At 43.7% G+C, this 12820-nt stretch overlaps 1 protein-coding gene across 9 annotated transcripts in view; it reads left to right on the top strand.

Annotated features, from left to right (window-relative positions):
• The first annotated feature begins 5805 nt into the window (after window positions 1–5805).
• The window catches only part of Trappc8 (trafficking protein particle complex subunit 8), a 76394-nt gene continuing 69379 nt past the window's right edge, over window positions 5806–12820 (top strand). For 7 of the 9 annotated variants that reach the window (XR_015642225.1, XR_015642224.1, XR_015642223.1 and 4 more), the window contains exon 1: window positions 5862–6305. Coding sequence is in view for 6 of the 9 variants with exons in the window: in XM_087592580.1 (XP_087448706.1) it covers window positions 6149–6305 (157 nt within the window). In the remaining 3 variants the exon portion in view is untranslated. 9 annotated transcript variants of the gene reach the window in all.

The following is a 12820-nucleotide window of genomic DNA, read 5'->3' as shown; positions in this document are numbered from 1 at the left end:
TCTGCTGCCTTTGGGTCCAGACGCAGAACTCTCAGCTACTTTTCCAGTCCCATGTCTGCCTATGTGCCACCTTGCTTCTTGCTCTGGCACCTGTGTGCCACCATGCTTCTTGCTCTGGCAGCAATAAAGTAAAGTAAAAATAAAGTAGGCCAGACTCCATTAAGTGATTTCTGTTAAGAGTTGCTGTGGTCCTGGTGTCTCTTCGCTTCAGTAGAATCCCTAACTGAGACAGTCAGCTATCAGCAGTCTGTGACATGTTTTCACATCTCCTCAGGAAGATATCACATGTATTCGGGTAAGTACACTCTGTGATATCAACAGTAACGGACTTGCCTAATGACCCAGTTCTGAGAAGGAATCTTACTGCTGAGTTTTGTTCAACAAGTGTTTACTTGTTACCAACCTTGCCCTCTTGGCCTTGAGGGTAACCAAGCTAAGGACATGATGAACTATTCAAAACTATAAGTAATAGAAGCACAGCCAGTATCCAGAAGAGGCACAGGGACAGAGAGCATAAGCTGGACCTGCCAGCCCATCCTGCACAGAGCCTCATTCCCAGCAGTGTGGAAACACCGAGATATGGCTTCATATGCAATTCTCTTCACTCATGGATTCTTCTGGCTTAGTAACAGGTCCCTGGACCTTAACATTTGCAGGGGCAAAGAGTTTGAGTATAGGTGGACTTTGGTATTGTTATTTTTATGAAGCATCACCTGTATCAGTGTTTTATAAACATTCTTCTACATCGCCTTCTGATTGGTCAATAAACAGCTAATTTGTTAATTAGCTGGGCAGAAGAGAATAGTGTGGGACTTCCAATTCCACTGGGGTTGGGGGGGGGGAGAGAGAGAGAGAGAGAGAGAGAGAGAGAGAGAGAGAGAGAGAGGGAGAGAGAGAAGAAGAAGGAGGAGGAGGAGGAGGAAGAGGAGGAGGGTGGGGAGGGGGAGGAGGGGGCATGAGGAAGAAAGAGGAGAAACGACTGTGAGGCAGAAGGCCCAGGAGGAGTCACAAGGAGCAGGTCACCAAGGGCTTCTCCATGAGGACACACATGGAGCACAGCAAGCCAGGGCAAGACTCAAACTCCAAGTAACACAGGCCTGTTGCTGGGAGGGAAGTAGCCCAGAGCGTTAGAACAGCTCTGAACCTGTTCAGCTCAGGCTTACAGCTTGTCGATAAAAACACCATCTCTGTGTCTGCTATTCAGGAGCTAACACGGGCCTAGAAAACCCCCAAAGAATTACAGACACAGATAGGTATTGTCTAGAACTCGCAGGGTACAGTGGAATGTGGAATTATTGAATGACCCTTTTATGATTTGATTTTGTTTTTAACAAGACCATTTTTTATTACATTATAAAAAAAAAGTAATGGGCGGAGCGGTGACGGAAGAGCCAACTGCTTGCTTTGATCCCCACCTCTTTCATTCTGTAGCACTGGACACCAAACCCATGGCTTTGCAGATGCTAAGTGAGCGTTCTGCCCTGGGCTATACCAGCACCCGTGTCTTCACTCTCAACCAGTACTAGATACCTGTAACCAGCAGGTGGAGACAGAAGGGCCGAGAGTTTAACGTCTATCTCTATTACCAACTCACTCATTTTCTATGTACGCATGTACATATGTATGTAGGTATACCTGGGAGGATGCTGGCTGCCAAGCCTGACCTCCTGGCCTGGGATGCCCTGGTGCTGTTTGTATTTTGATGCTAATTATGCTTCCCTAAGAGGTGCCGCCTAGAATGAGAAGTGAAACAGTACTCAGGTGACTTCACGGGGACCTTCTCCCTATTTTAACTTGTAAAATAAAGGCTAGAGCTGGTGACAGTGCAGGGGAAGGGAGAGTGGAGCTAAAGAGTTGGGGGGAGAGAGAAGAGGAGAGAAGGGGATGGTGGAGAAGGAGGAGGAAGGAAGATGGAGTTGAAGCACATGGCCTGGAGAAACTGCAAGTTTATAAGGGATCTCAGAGTTAGGAATAGAGTAGTGCAGTGGCAGATCTGGTCAATCTAGGCGCGCAGCTTGTATTCATATTAATTGAGTTGTGTTTTCTTTCTCCAACTTGGGTTAGAGAATTTACCCAACACTCTTAGTCCCAAGACCCACATGTAGAAGGGGAAAAAAAAAGGTTGTACTCTGACCTCCACATAAAAATCATTGCATGTGTGTATATGGGCAAAAACACAAGTAAACATTTATAATGAAATATTGAAACAATATTTGGGCCTGGGATGTGCTTCAGTTGTTAGAATGCCTGCCTAGCACGTGCAAACACCTGATTTTAAATCTTTCACACCACATGAAATGGAGGGATTCTAGCACTGAGAAGGTGGAGGCCGGAGGATCTGAGGTTCATGGTCATCCTTGACGGTACAGTGGAGGACAGCCTGAGTCTGTCTCAGAAATTAAGAAACAAATAGAATGCTATTGGTCATAGACTCTGAAGGCCCTCATCCAGAGATCCCTGTGTCAGAAGTGGCTATAAAGATTTTTTTAAAGAATTATTGATTTTATGTATATGAGTACACTGGTCACACCAGAAGAGACAGATTGTTTCACATGGTTGTGAACCACCATGTGGTTGCTGGGAATTGAACTAAGGACCTCTGGAAGAGCAGTCAGTGCTCTTTAACCGCTGGCCATCTCTCCAGCCCCAGCTATAGAGATTTCTGTATGGTTGCCTCTAGGCAAAAGATGAGTCTGTCTTCAGTAGTAAAAGAAATAATTATTGAGTAGAGGCATTCTTAACAATCACAGCTATGGAAGAAGGCCACCTGTGGTTATGGAGAAGCTGATGATTAGTTTGTGATGTGATGTGTGACTTTTATATTTGGCTGGTAAACATTCCCATCTCTAGTTTGATAGTCAAAATTCTACCTTCCTTCCTAGAAGAGCGGAGTTATGACATGACTGGCCAATCATAGCTAATGTCCCTAGAACTTGATTGGCTCAGGGAAAGCCATGGGGTGTGAGTGGACCCGATTAGAAGCATTTCCTGGGATTGACAGACTGATGCTGGGAGTAAATTTGTTAAAGTGAGAGTATGGGTTCTGGCCGTGTGAGCAGGCCCTACACTGGATTCCAGAGGGGTGAAGACAGAAGCAGAGAAGCCAGGGGAAGACTCCTGCTGATGAAACCTGGGGCTATGCTTAGCAAACCCCCTTTCCCTTGAGCTGCATTTCTCTTTTACCTATTTGTGGTTTAAGCTACTATAACCTTAACTTCTGCCCAACCCCATTTAAAACACTGGAAATCAAACTTAGAACTTCATATATGAGACAAGTGTCCTACCACCAAGCTATATTCCCAGCATGTTTTATATTTATTTATTAAGATAGGATCTTATGTGGCCTAGTAGAAATCTCAGAATCTTAACTGCTGGGATTACAGGGGTCAGCCAACACGTGCTCTAGGCTGGCCTTGAACCTGTGCTTCTTGAACCTCCTGCTTCCGCCTCCCAGCTGTTGGGGGTTATAGATGTAGTTACCACTACCTGGATACAGTTTTTGATGTTGTTAAGTGTGGAATCTCATGTGTTCTAGACTAACCTGAAACTTGCTATGTAACTGAAGATGACCTTGAACATCTATCTATCCGCCTTCACTTTTCATGTGGCAGGATGACAAGCACGTTCTACTACGCCCAGTCTACATTTTTTCCCCCAGCAAGGATCTTATTGTGTGTCTCAGTGTTGCAGGATATTTGGTCACACTGTGAAACTGTGAAACAAAAGACAGTTTTTTAGTTGCAGTGGGGTCAGCCCCTAGCACATAGCTTTCAACCCTCTGGCTGGAACGTGCCCAATTCAGCCTGAGGCTGAGAGAGAAGTCAGATTGAGTCAGTTAGTGTGGAGAGGAGTTTGAACTAGAACAAGAGCCAAGCTGACCAGGAGCCACCATTCAGAAAGAGCTAGAAAGGATGATCTTACTCAGCAGCAAGTCTCGGAGGCTGAAAATATTCTGGGCCTCGGTGCCATTGTAAAGAGGCTAGAAGATTCCAGGACTAGGTAAATGAATTACACCAGGCAAGTAAAAGTTACCTTTACATCTCATACTGACAATCTTGGCTTCAGTCTGGATTTTTTTTTTTTTGACAGCTGTGGAACTCCATTTGTAGACAAGGCAGGCCTTGAACTCACACAGAGCTTCTTGCACCTGCCTCTTGAATGCTGGGACTAAAAGGTCAGTACCACCACACCTGGCAGTTCCTGCCTGGAATTACTTGGTTGGAATTACTGGCATATGCACCGTGCCGGATTTTAACTTAAAAAAAGATTTATTTATACGTACATGTGTGTATATGTATCTGCGTGGGTATGTGTATATGGTACAGGTGCCCTGAAAAGTCAGGAGAGGGTGTGAGGTCCCCTGGAACTGGAGTTACTGGCATTTGTGGACTACCAGATGTGGGTGCTGGGAACTGAACTCAGGTCCTCTGAAAAAGCAGTAATTGCTTTTAACTACTGTGTCATCTCCTCATCCTCATTAATTTTTGTTTTGATGTTGCAAAACTCTTGATTATAAAGCCTGCTACCACTGGGCACGATGGCACACACCTTTAGTCCCAGCACTCAGGAAGCAAATTGATCTCTGAGTATGAGGCTGGCTAAGAATACAGTCAGACTTCAAAAAGTCTGTTAAGGATTTCTACAGGTTAATAGTACTTTGCCAAGAACCGAGCAGGATAGGAATACCGCCCCCCCCCCTTTTTTTTTCTTGAGACATGGTTTTACTGTATACAGTCCTGACTGGCTTGTAACTTGATCCATAGACCAGGGTGATTTTATATTCACAGAGATCTACATCCCTCAGCTAATGGTCGGCTCCTGGGCCTAGTCTCTAGTCTGGTAAAACTCTGTTCTGCATTCTGTCCGTGGCAAGCCTCTGGTAATTCCCTTTTTGCAATGTAGGTGTGGGTCATGTGATTATGGGGACTGGCAAGTCTGAAATATGCAGTAATGGCCAGCCAGCCACACAGTATACAAGTACTGGCTTCTCCACCTCCATGAAGTAAATACTCTTAAAAAAGAAAAGGAGAGGTGGAGCTGGGAGTGGTGGTGCAAACCTGTAAACCCAGCAACTGGGAGGCCGAAGCAAGGAGTTCCAAGAAATCCAGACAGCCAAAACTTCACGTATGAGAGACAAGTGCACGGCATCCTAGCATGTGACTTAAGAAGATAAAAAAAAAAAAGACCAAAAAAACACAACAACAACAAGAAAAAACAAAAACAAAAAACCCCAAAACCTGTCATTTGAGGACATCTTTTCCCAGAGATCCAGAAAAATGCAGTTTCCCTTTAATACTCCCGACGAACTAAAGCAACCTCAATAGCACACTTTCCTGCTCGGTGGTTGAGCATATACTGGCAATCTGCTTCTAAAAGCATGAGGGTATTCAGAGGATACACAGCCAGTCCTGGGCACCTGCGGAGGGAAGCCTAGGCACTCTCTGTCCACACCCCTTCTCTATCAAGCATTTGCGATCCAGCAAGGAAAAGGCGGAGCGACAGGTCAGAAAGTAGCGCGAAGTTGCTTACTGCAGGCAGGTAGGATCTTTGGGAGGACCGAGAAGGTCAGGTTCGACTGAATGGCTTGCCAACACCTAGACAGAGTTGCTTGGCACCTGCCAGAAAACCTAGCCAAAAGATGAGTGCCGCCCCGCTCAGCCACGCCCACCCTTCCACGAGCGGACCCCAGCCCAGCTCAGGGAATCCACTCGTCACAGTATTTCCGGTTCCAATCCCCCAACCGGCTTCCGTCGCTCTCCGTTTTCCAGTCATCAGCTCCGGCCCCGCCCCTATCGCCTCTTTGACACAGTCACGTGAGGCGTGCTCGCAGGGCCTGCCGGGAATAGTACTGCCGGCGGGTCAGGGTTCGGCCCAACATGGCGGTTCCTGTCGGACAGTGACCAAGGCTTTGCCGTAGGGAGGACTGAACGGCGGTGGTCGGCGTCCCCACCTGCCAGGGTGGGATGCAAAGCCTCGGAGAGCGCTGAGCGGAGGCAGGGACGGGCTCAGGCCCTCAGTCGAAGCAGCGGCGGCTACTCGCAGTCGGCTGCAGGCTCCGGAGTGGGGCCGCGCCCGGCCGGGCAGGCGGCGGCGGCTGCGGCAAGCTCGGCTCCGAAGCGGGGCGGAGGCCGGGCGCCCGGCCGCGATCATGGCCCAGTGCGTGCAGTCGGTGCAGGAGCTCATCCCCGACTCCTTCGTTCCCTGCGTCGCCGCGCTGTGCAGTGACGAAGCCGAGCGGCTCACTCGCCTCAACCACCTCAGCTTTGCCGAGCTGCTCAAGCCCTTCTCTCGCCTCACTTCCGAAGGTACGTGGTGTCCTTCCTCGTTCACCAGGCTGAAACCAAGTTGTGGCCGAGAGAAGGAAGTTGGGAGCAAGTAGAGAACAGAGGGGCGGCGGCCCGGGGCTGCGGCCGGACGAGGGGCGGCGAGCGTCTGTCAAGACAGCGCGCTCCTGACCTCCGGGTTTTCTAGGCGCTTTCTTCCTTGGACGAACCGGGTCGTTAAGTCGTGAAGATAAACTTGAGCCCCGACACAAGGGAATCGAGACTGTTGTTAGCAGTCACCGAACAGGATTTGGCACTTACTAGACAAAATAGAAAGATGCAGCTTCCGAAACGGAGTATAAGAGTGAAGATCTGTCATGTCCCCCTGATCGAGTATTAAATTGGACTTTCAGTTATGTCATTCGTGACATTCGTCTAGCCTTGAGGTTCACCTCTTTCTGAACTTCTGTTTGGCTATTTACTTTTTTCCTTTTGACCATTCAAACAAGTTAATAGCTATGCAGGAGTTTGCCCAATCGCAAGAAAGCAAGCAAAAAGTCCTGCACGGATAATAAAGAATGGGAGCAGCGATGTAGCTCACTTGGTAGAGTGCTTGCCCATCGATTGGGTTCTCAGCACCACATAACCTTTGCACACCTGTGATCCTAGCACCGAGGGAGAGGCAAGAAGTTGTTTAAGTCTTTCTTGGGCTCTGTATCATGTTCGAGGCCAGCCAAAAAGTTAAAAGTTAAAAAAAAGAATAAATTGTAGTTAACAATGTAGATGTTTAAGTCATTTAGACATACGGCTAGAACAGTGCAAACATTTTGTTCCATATTGATGGTTAATCATAAGAAACGTATTTATATTTAATAATTATTTGCCTTAACCAGCTTTATTATTTGTTTTTGTTAATTTTTAAGATGGGTTTCACTATACGCCAGGCTGGTCTGGAACTCGAACCCCAGGCAATACTGCTGTCTCAACCTCTCGAGTGTTGAGATTACAGGCATATAAGCCATTACACTTGGCTCTTTCTCCAGACCTTGATTTTTTTTTTTTATCAAGGAAAAAACTTAATTATACTTATAGTCTTATTCAAGGGGTTAGAGAGATGGTCCAGTGGTTAAGAGCTCTTGCAGAGGACCAAATTTTGATTTCCAGCATCCATGTGTAGTGGCTCAGAACTTTCTGTAACTTTTAATTCTGGGACCAGTCTAAAACATACACACACACACACACACACACACACACACACACACACACAGAGAGAGACAGAGAGAGAGACAGAGAGACAGAGAGACAGAGAGACAGAGAGAGAGAGAGAGATATGAAAGAGACAATTTTTAAAAGTTAAAAACTTTTTACTTAAGTATATTCCAAGTATGGTTTAACTGTTGTCTTTCAAACCAAACCTAGCTAAAAAGAGCTGGTGAAGTTCTTTGAAATTTGAGTTCTGTTAATGCTGAAGGGCTGGTTTTCTTGACAAACTTGTTAGCTAAATGGCTGTGGTGTTTATTTTGTTAAAGTGCTTATCCACAGTCAAATAGTGCTATATTGTTGATTCACAGGTTTACATGCCTCAGACAGTCTTTTGGAGCTTTGCAAGTTATCTTTGTAGTTAGGGTGGAAGGAACTACCCAGAAAACCATACTGAGGGCAGAGAGATGGTGCAGTGGCTCGAGCACAGGCTGCCCTGCAGAGGACTGTAGTTCCATTCCCAGCACCCATTTGACAGCTTATACGTGTCTGTAACTCCAGTCCTGGGGGATTCAGCACTGTCGTCTAGCATAGCCCTGTTCACAGATGTACTTACATACGTGTAGATATACACACTCATAAAACTAAGCAAAAAGACCTTGTTTGTTTGTTCGAGACAAGGTCTATGTAGTCCTGGTCTACTAAATAGACCAGGGTGGCTTTGAACTCGGATAGACCTGTCTGCGGATGGAGGGAAATGGACTGATGAGATAGAGCCCCGGAATCATATAGCACTACACCTGGCTAATCCAAACATGAGAATTCTTGGGTTCTCTCCACCTCTTCAGCCTGTAGATTATTCACTGTTACACCCCTCCTGTGCTTTATAGCAGTGGTTCCCAATCTTCCTATTGCTTCAAAGCGTTAATACAGTTCCTCATGTTGTGGTGACCCCAGCCTTAAAATTATTTATTGCTACTTCAAAACTGTTATTTGGCTACTGTTAGGATCATAATGTGAATATTTGATACACACACAATGCCTGATAAGTGATTCCCAAAGGGGTAGAGACCATTGCCCTAGAGTTGCCATGAACAGCAAATGCATTCGTAATTATTCTTTTGGGAATGGAGTTCATAGGTCTGAGTATTAGCTCAGATTGACTTCTATTTCTCTTTGTAGCCCAATGTAGCTTCAATGTTAGATTCTCTTGCCTCGGCCTCCTGAGTGTTGGGGCTGCAGGTGTGTATCACTATGTTTTGGTTTTAGTTTATAGTCTTAAATCTTCCCCTGTTCCCTCTTCTGAGGGTCAGATTCAGGGTCCTCCACATGCTAAGCAAGGGCTGTCTTGTTGAGCTACATTCCTGGCCCCTCTACAGTCTTAAATGATTAAAATGAGGTCAGTTGAACTTTGTGTGGGCTCTTTCTTGTGTTAGGAAAAAGCTGTAATGCTAATACTTTAGGTTGTGTCCTGTAGCTTTCCTTTCAGTCTCGGAGTCTTTATTGTTTCACCATCTGTTATCGCTGTTGTTATTTTGGAGCAGGGTTGGTTATGTTGCTCAGGCTGGGCGTAAACTCAGCATGTAGCCGAGGCTGACCTCTAGCCCATGGTGATTCTCCCACCCAGCTTGCTACGTGCTAGGACTACAAGTGTGCACCACTACTTAGCTGTTATTGTCCTTTTAAAATTGAGGACATCGAAGTATAGAAATAATAGCTTATCTGCAGTTTTTTTTTTTCTTTTTCTTTTTTTCCGGAGCTGGGGACCGAACCCAGGGCCTTGCGCTTCCTAGGCAAGCGCTCTACCACAGAGCTAAATCCCCAACCCCTTATCTGCAGTTTTATATCTAGGAAAGATTTAAAAACAGACAGTGTGATTCAAGATATTGTGATTTGAATCATCATCTAATCTCCTGAAAGTGCTTAAAATTACTTATTCATACTAGAGAGCAAGGTCTCTTGTAACCCAGGCTGGCCTTGAACTCTTGATCTTTCTGACTTATGTTCTAAGCATTAGAATTACAAGCATGTGCCACCATGTCAGGGCTCATGAATATAGTTAAAATTTTTGGTAGGCATGATGAAATATATAAAGGAAAAAATAGCAAATGGAAATGTCCTTTCTTTTGATGCTGAATATTGAACTTGGGACCTCTTGCACTAACCATTTTTTTCCACTTGGTGATATTCCCCACTCTGGTGGGATGAGTTCTAGTAATCTAAGCTGTTTAACTCATGCATTTCTAAAGTTTTGGCAGATTTGTTTTAATAGATATCCAATAATGGGATAGCTCCCAAAAAGCTATAATGAGAAGTTTTGCATTTTTTTTTTTGTTGCAAAGTTTTTGAAATTTTGTGTTTTCACTTCAATATCCTTTCCGGTGAGTAGGTGCATTTTTTAGAGGCTCAGTCTTCTGTGGTGTGGCAGTTCCCTTCATTGGACAGTGCAGTGATGGGGTGAACTGTCTGACCACTTCCGTTTCCCTCTGCAGCATGGGAAAGACCAGAAAGGAGTGCAGTGAGATGATTGATTGATAGGAAAAGCAGTCACTGCTTACTCAGGGCTCTGGAAGGAACGAGGGTAGATTGGTGTCTTAGTGTCTTTTGTTGTTCCTGTGATAAGACACTCTGACCAAAATTAGCCTAAGAGAGAAGGGGTTTATGTCAGCTCACTCGAAAGTATAGTCCATTGTGGGAGAGAGAAAAGACAGCAGGAGCCTGACGAATCAGGGATCAGGGATCAGGGATGGTTGCAAACTAGAGCTATCTGTTCCCATTTTATACAATTCAGTTTCCCTCAAGACACAGTTCCTTTTATAGTCAAGATGGAGCAACCATCACAATCAGGATAACCCTGTAGTGGCATGCCCAGTTTTCAGTGGTTGCAATTAAGACGGCATCAAGTGGTTAGTTAGGTCAGAAGGTATAAATTGTAGTCTAGTGGTTAATGTCAGGAAAACTGTCTTCTGGGGTACAGAATGCAGAGGAGAATCCAGGAGAAGAGAAGCTTGAATTTTATTTAGGAAGGGGCTTTTAGATTTCATCTAGTGGTAGGTATGAATTCTTGAGAAGGCCATTTTGGTAGGTCATTGAGTTTGTAGTTTATAAAATTTCATACTGAGTTCGTATAAATTTTTAAAAAGCTTAAGCTGGCACATGTCTGTAATCCTGTTGTTTTAGAGGATGAATCAGGATTTCTTGCTTGATGCCAGCTTGAATTACATAGGGAATCATCACTCAAAAAAGAAAAAAAAGTTCAAAGGTGATTAAGATACAGATTACAGTGGCGGCATAAAAAAAATTGGTAGAACATGAAGCTGTGAAGGCGTTGGGAGGAGGTAAGGGAGGTCGGGTGTGGGTGTGATCAGATATATTGTTTGCATGTATGAAATTCTCAGAACTAATGAAAGTATATTTTAAAAGTTGGTGAAACACCCACCAACTTATTGATGATGAATAAAACTTTGGATTTTTCTTTCGTGTGTGTGTGTGTGTGTGTGTGTGTGTATTTTTTTTTAAGGATTTATTTATTTATTATATATAAGTACACTGAAGTTGTCTTCAGACACACCAGAAGAGGGCATCAGATCTCATTACAGATGGTTGTGAGCCACCATGTGGTTGCTGGGAATTGAACTCAGGACCTCTGGAAGAGCAGTCAATGCTCTTAACCACTGAGCCATCTCTCCAGCCCTGTGTGTGTATCTTTAAAGCTTGTTTTTTTCCTTAGGCAGTAAGTCATGAGAATACCACTTTAGATAGTACAATTTCAGGATCCAAGTAGTAAATCAAGTTAAAGTTTATTTTTTTTAAAGTTTTGTTTTTATTTTTTGAGTGTGAGTATTTCTTCCTGGTCTCTGTGCCCCATTTGTTGCTGGCAGAAGAGGGTTTTGGATACCCTGGAACCGGAGATACACACAGATGCTAGCCACCCTACACGTGCTGGGAATCTAAACAAACCACACTAGATTTTAATTTGTAGCCTGCAGGTGTATTTGATTTGTCCTGGGTTCTGAGATCAAACTTGGCTCAGTAGTATTTCTAGTAGACTTATCTTTAGGTTTCAGTAGAAAAACAGTTTAAAATAATACTGAAACGAAAGTTGCGAGAAGAAATTTGAGCACTATTTTTGTATAGGACCTTGAAAATAGAGTTTAGGCTTCATGTGCATATATATTAGATGATAGGGAACCATTTAAGGTTCTTTGTATGTTTTTAAACCCTGAAGAGAATCAATATACCACTATATTGGCACTAATATACCAGTAAAGCATAGCAACTGTCCTCTGTCCTCTGTCCTCTCCAGCATCCTTGGAAGTTCTTTGTCTCATACTGATCAGCCAGGGCTTCTTTGTCTCCAAAAAACTTAGCAGGTCCTTTGCATATATATTATGGCTTCCAATTTTTTGAAAAATTTTCATGGGATTCCTGGGTGTAAGAATGTGTATGTCTCTGTGTTGTGTGTGTGCGCGCGCGTGAGCGTGTGTGTGTGTGTGTGTGTGTGTGTGTGTGTGTGTGTGTGTGTGTGTGTATGTGTGTGCATGCATGTGTGTGCGCACGTGCTATTTTTGTTGTTTGTTTTAGCTTTCTTTTGTCTTTGTTGTCTTTTTTCCTGTTTGGTTGTTTTGTCATATTCAGATTTGTTTTTTGATTATCTTATTGTAGTTTATTATTATTCCTTAGCTGCCTATATGCTTTCTAACTAGAGACAGTATCGATTTGTATGGGAGGGGAGAAGCTGGGAGGAGTAGGGGGAAGGAAACCATAATCAGAATATATTGTATGAAATGTATTTCCAATAAAAAAATAAAGGAGTAAAGCGCCCCACCCCAAACAAAACAAAACAAAACCAACCAACCAACCAAACAAACAAACCAGGGCTGGGGATGTGACTCAGTTACAGACTGCTTGTCTACTACGCATAAAAGCCTGCATTCTGCCCTCACCACCATAAAAGAAAAGCAACACAAAAAGTACATGCCAGTGAGTCCCCTAACATTTAGTCACGGATTTGTATTGACCATCTATTTCAAACTTAATCATTCCTTCCTGTTTATTTAATGGTAGTTCTCTAATAATTTTAAATGTATTTTTTGTATCATTTTAGACATATTTAAAGAAAATTTCACTTTAAACATTAACTTTAAATCACAGTTTTGGAAGTGTGTTTAAATTGATTAAATTTATTTGTATGACAATTAAATTATTAAATTTATTTAAATGATAATAATAGAATGTAATTCTACAGATCTTGAATAGTTTTCTACATGAATAGGGAAGTTTGGCAGATAAGCCTAGGAAATAACTTTAAAAGGCAGCTTCTTTTTTTTTTTTTTTTCCTTTTTTTTCTTCTTTAT

Source organism: Rattus norvegicus, chromosome 18 (assembly GCF_021556685.1).
Source record: "Rattus norvegicus strain SHRSP/BbbUtx chromosome 18, alternate assembly SHRSP_T2T, whole genome shotgun sequence".
Classification (NCBI taxonomy): domain Eukaryota; kingdom Metazoa; phylum Chordata; class Mammalia; order Rodentia; family Muridae; genus Rattus; species Rattus norvegicus.
Note: the sequence above shows the minus strand (reverse complement) of the source record. Positions and strands in the feature narration are given on the sequence as shown.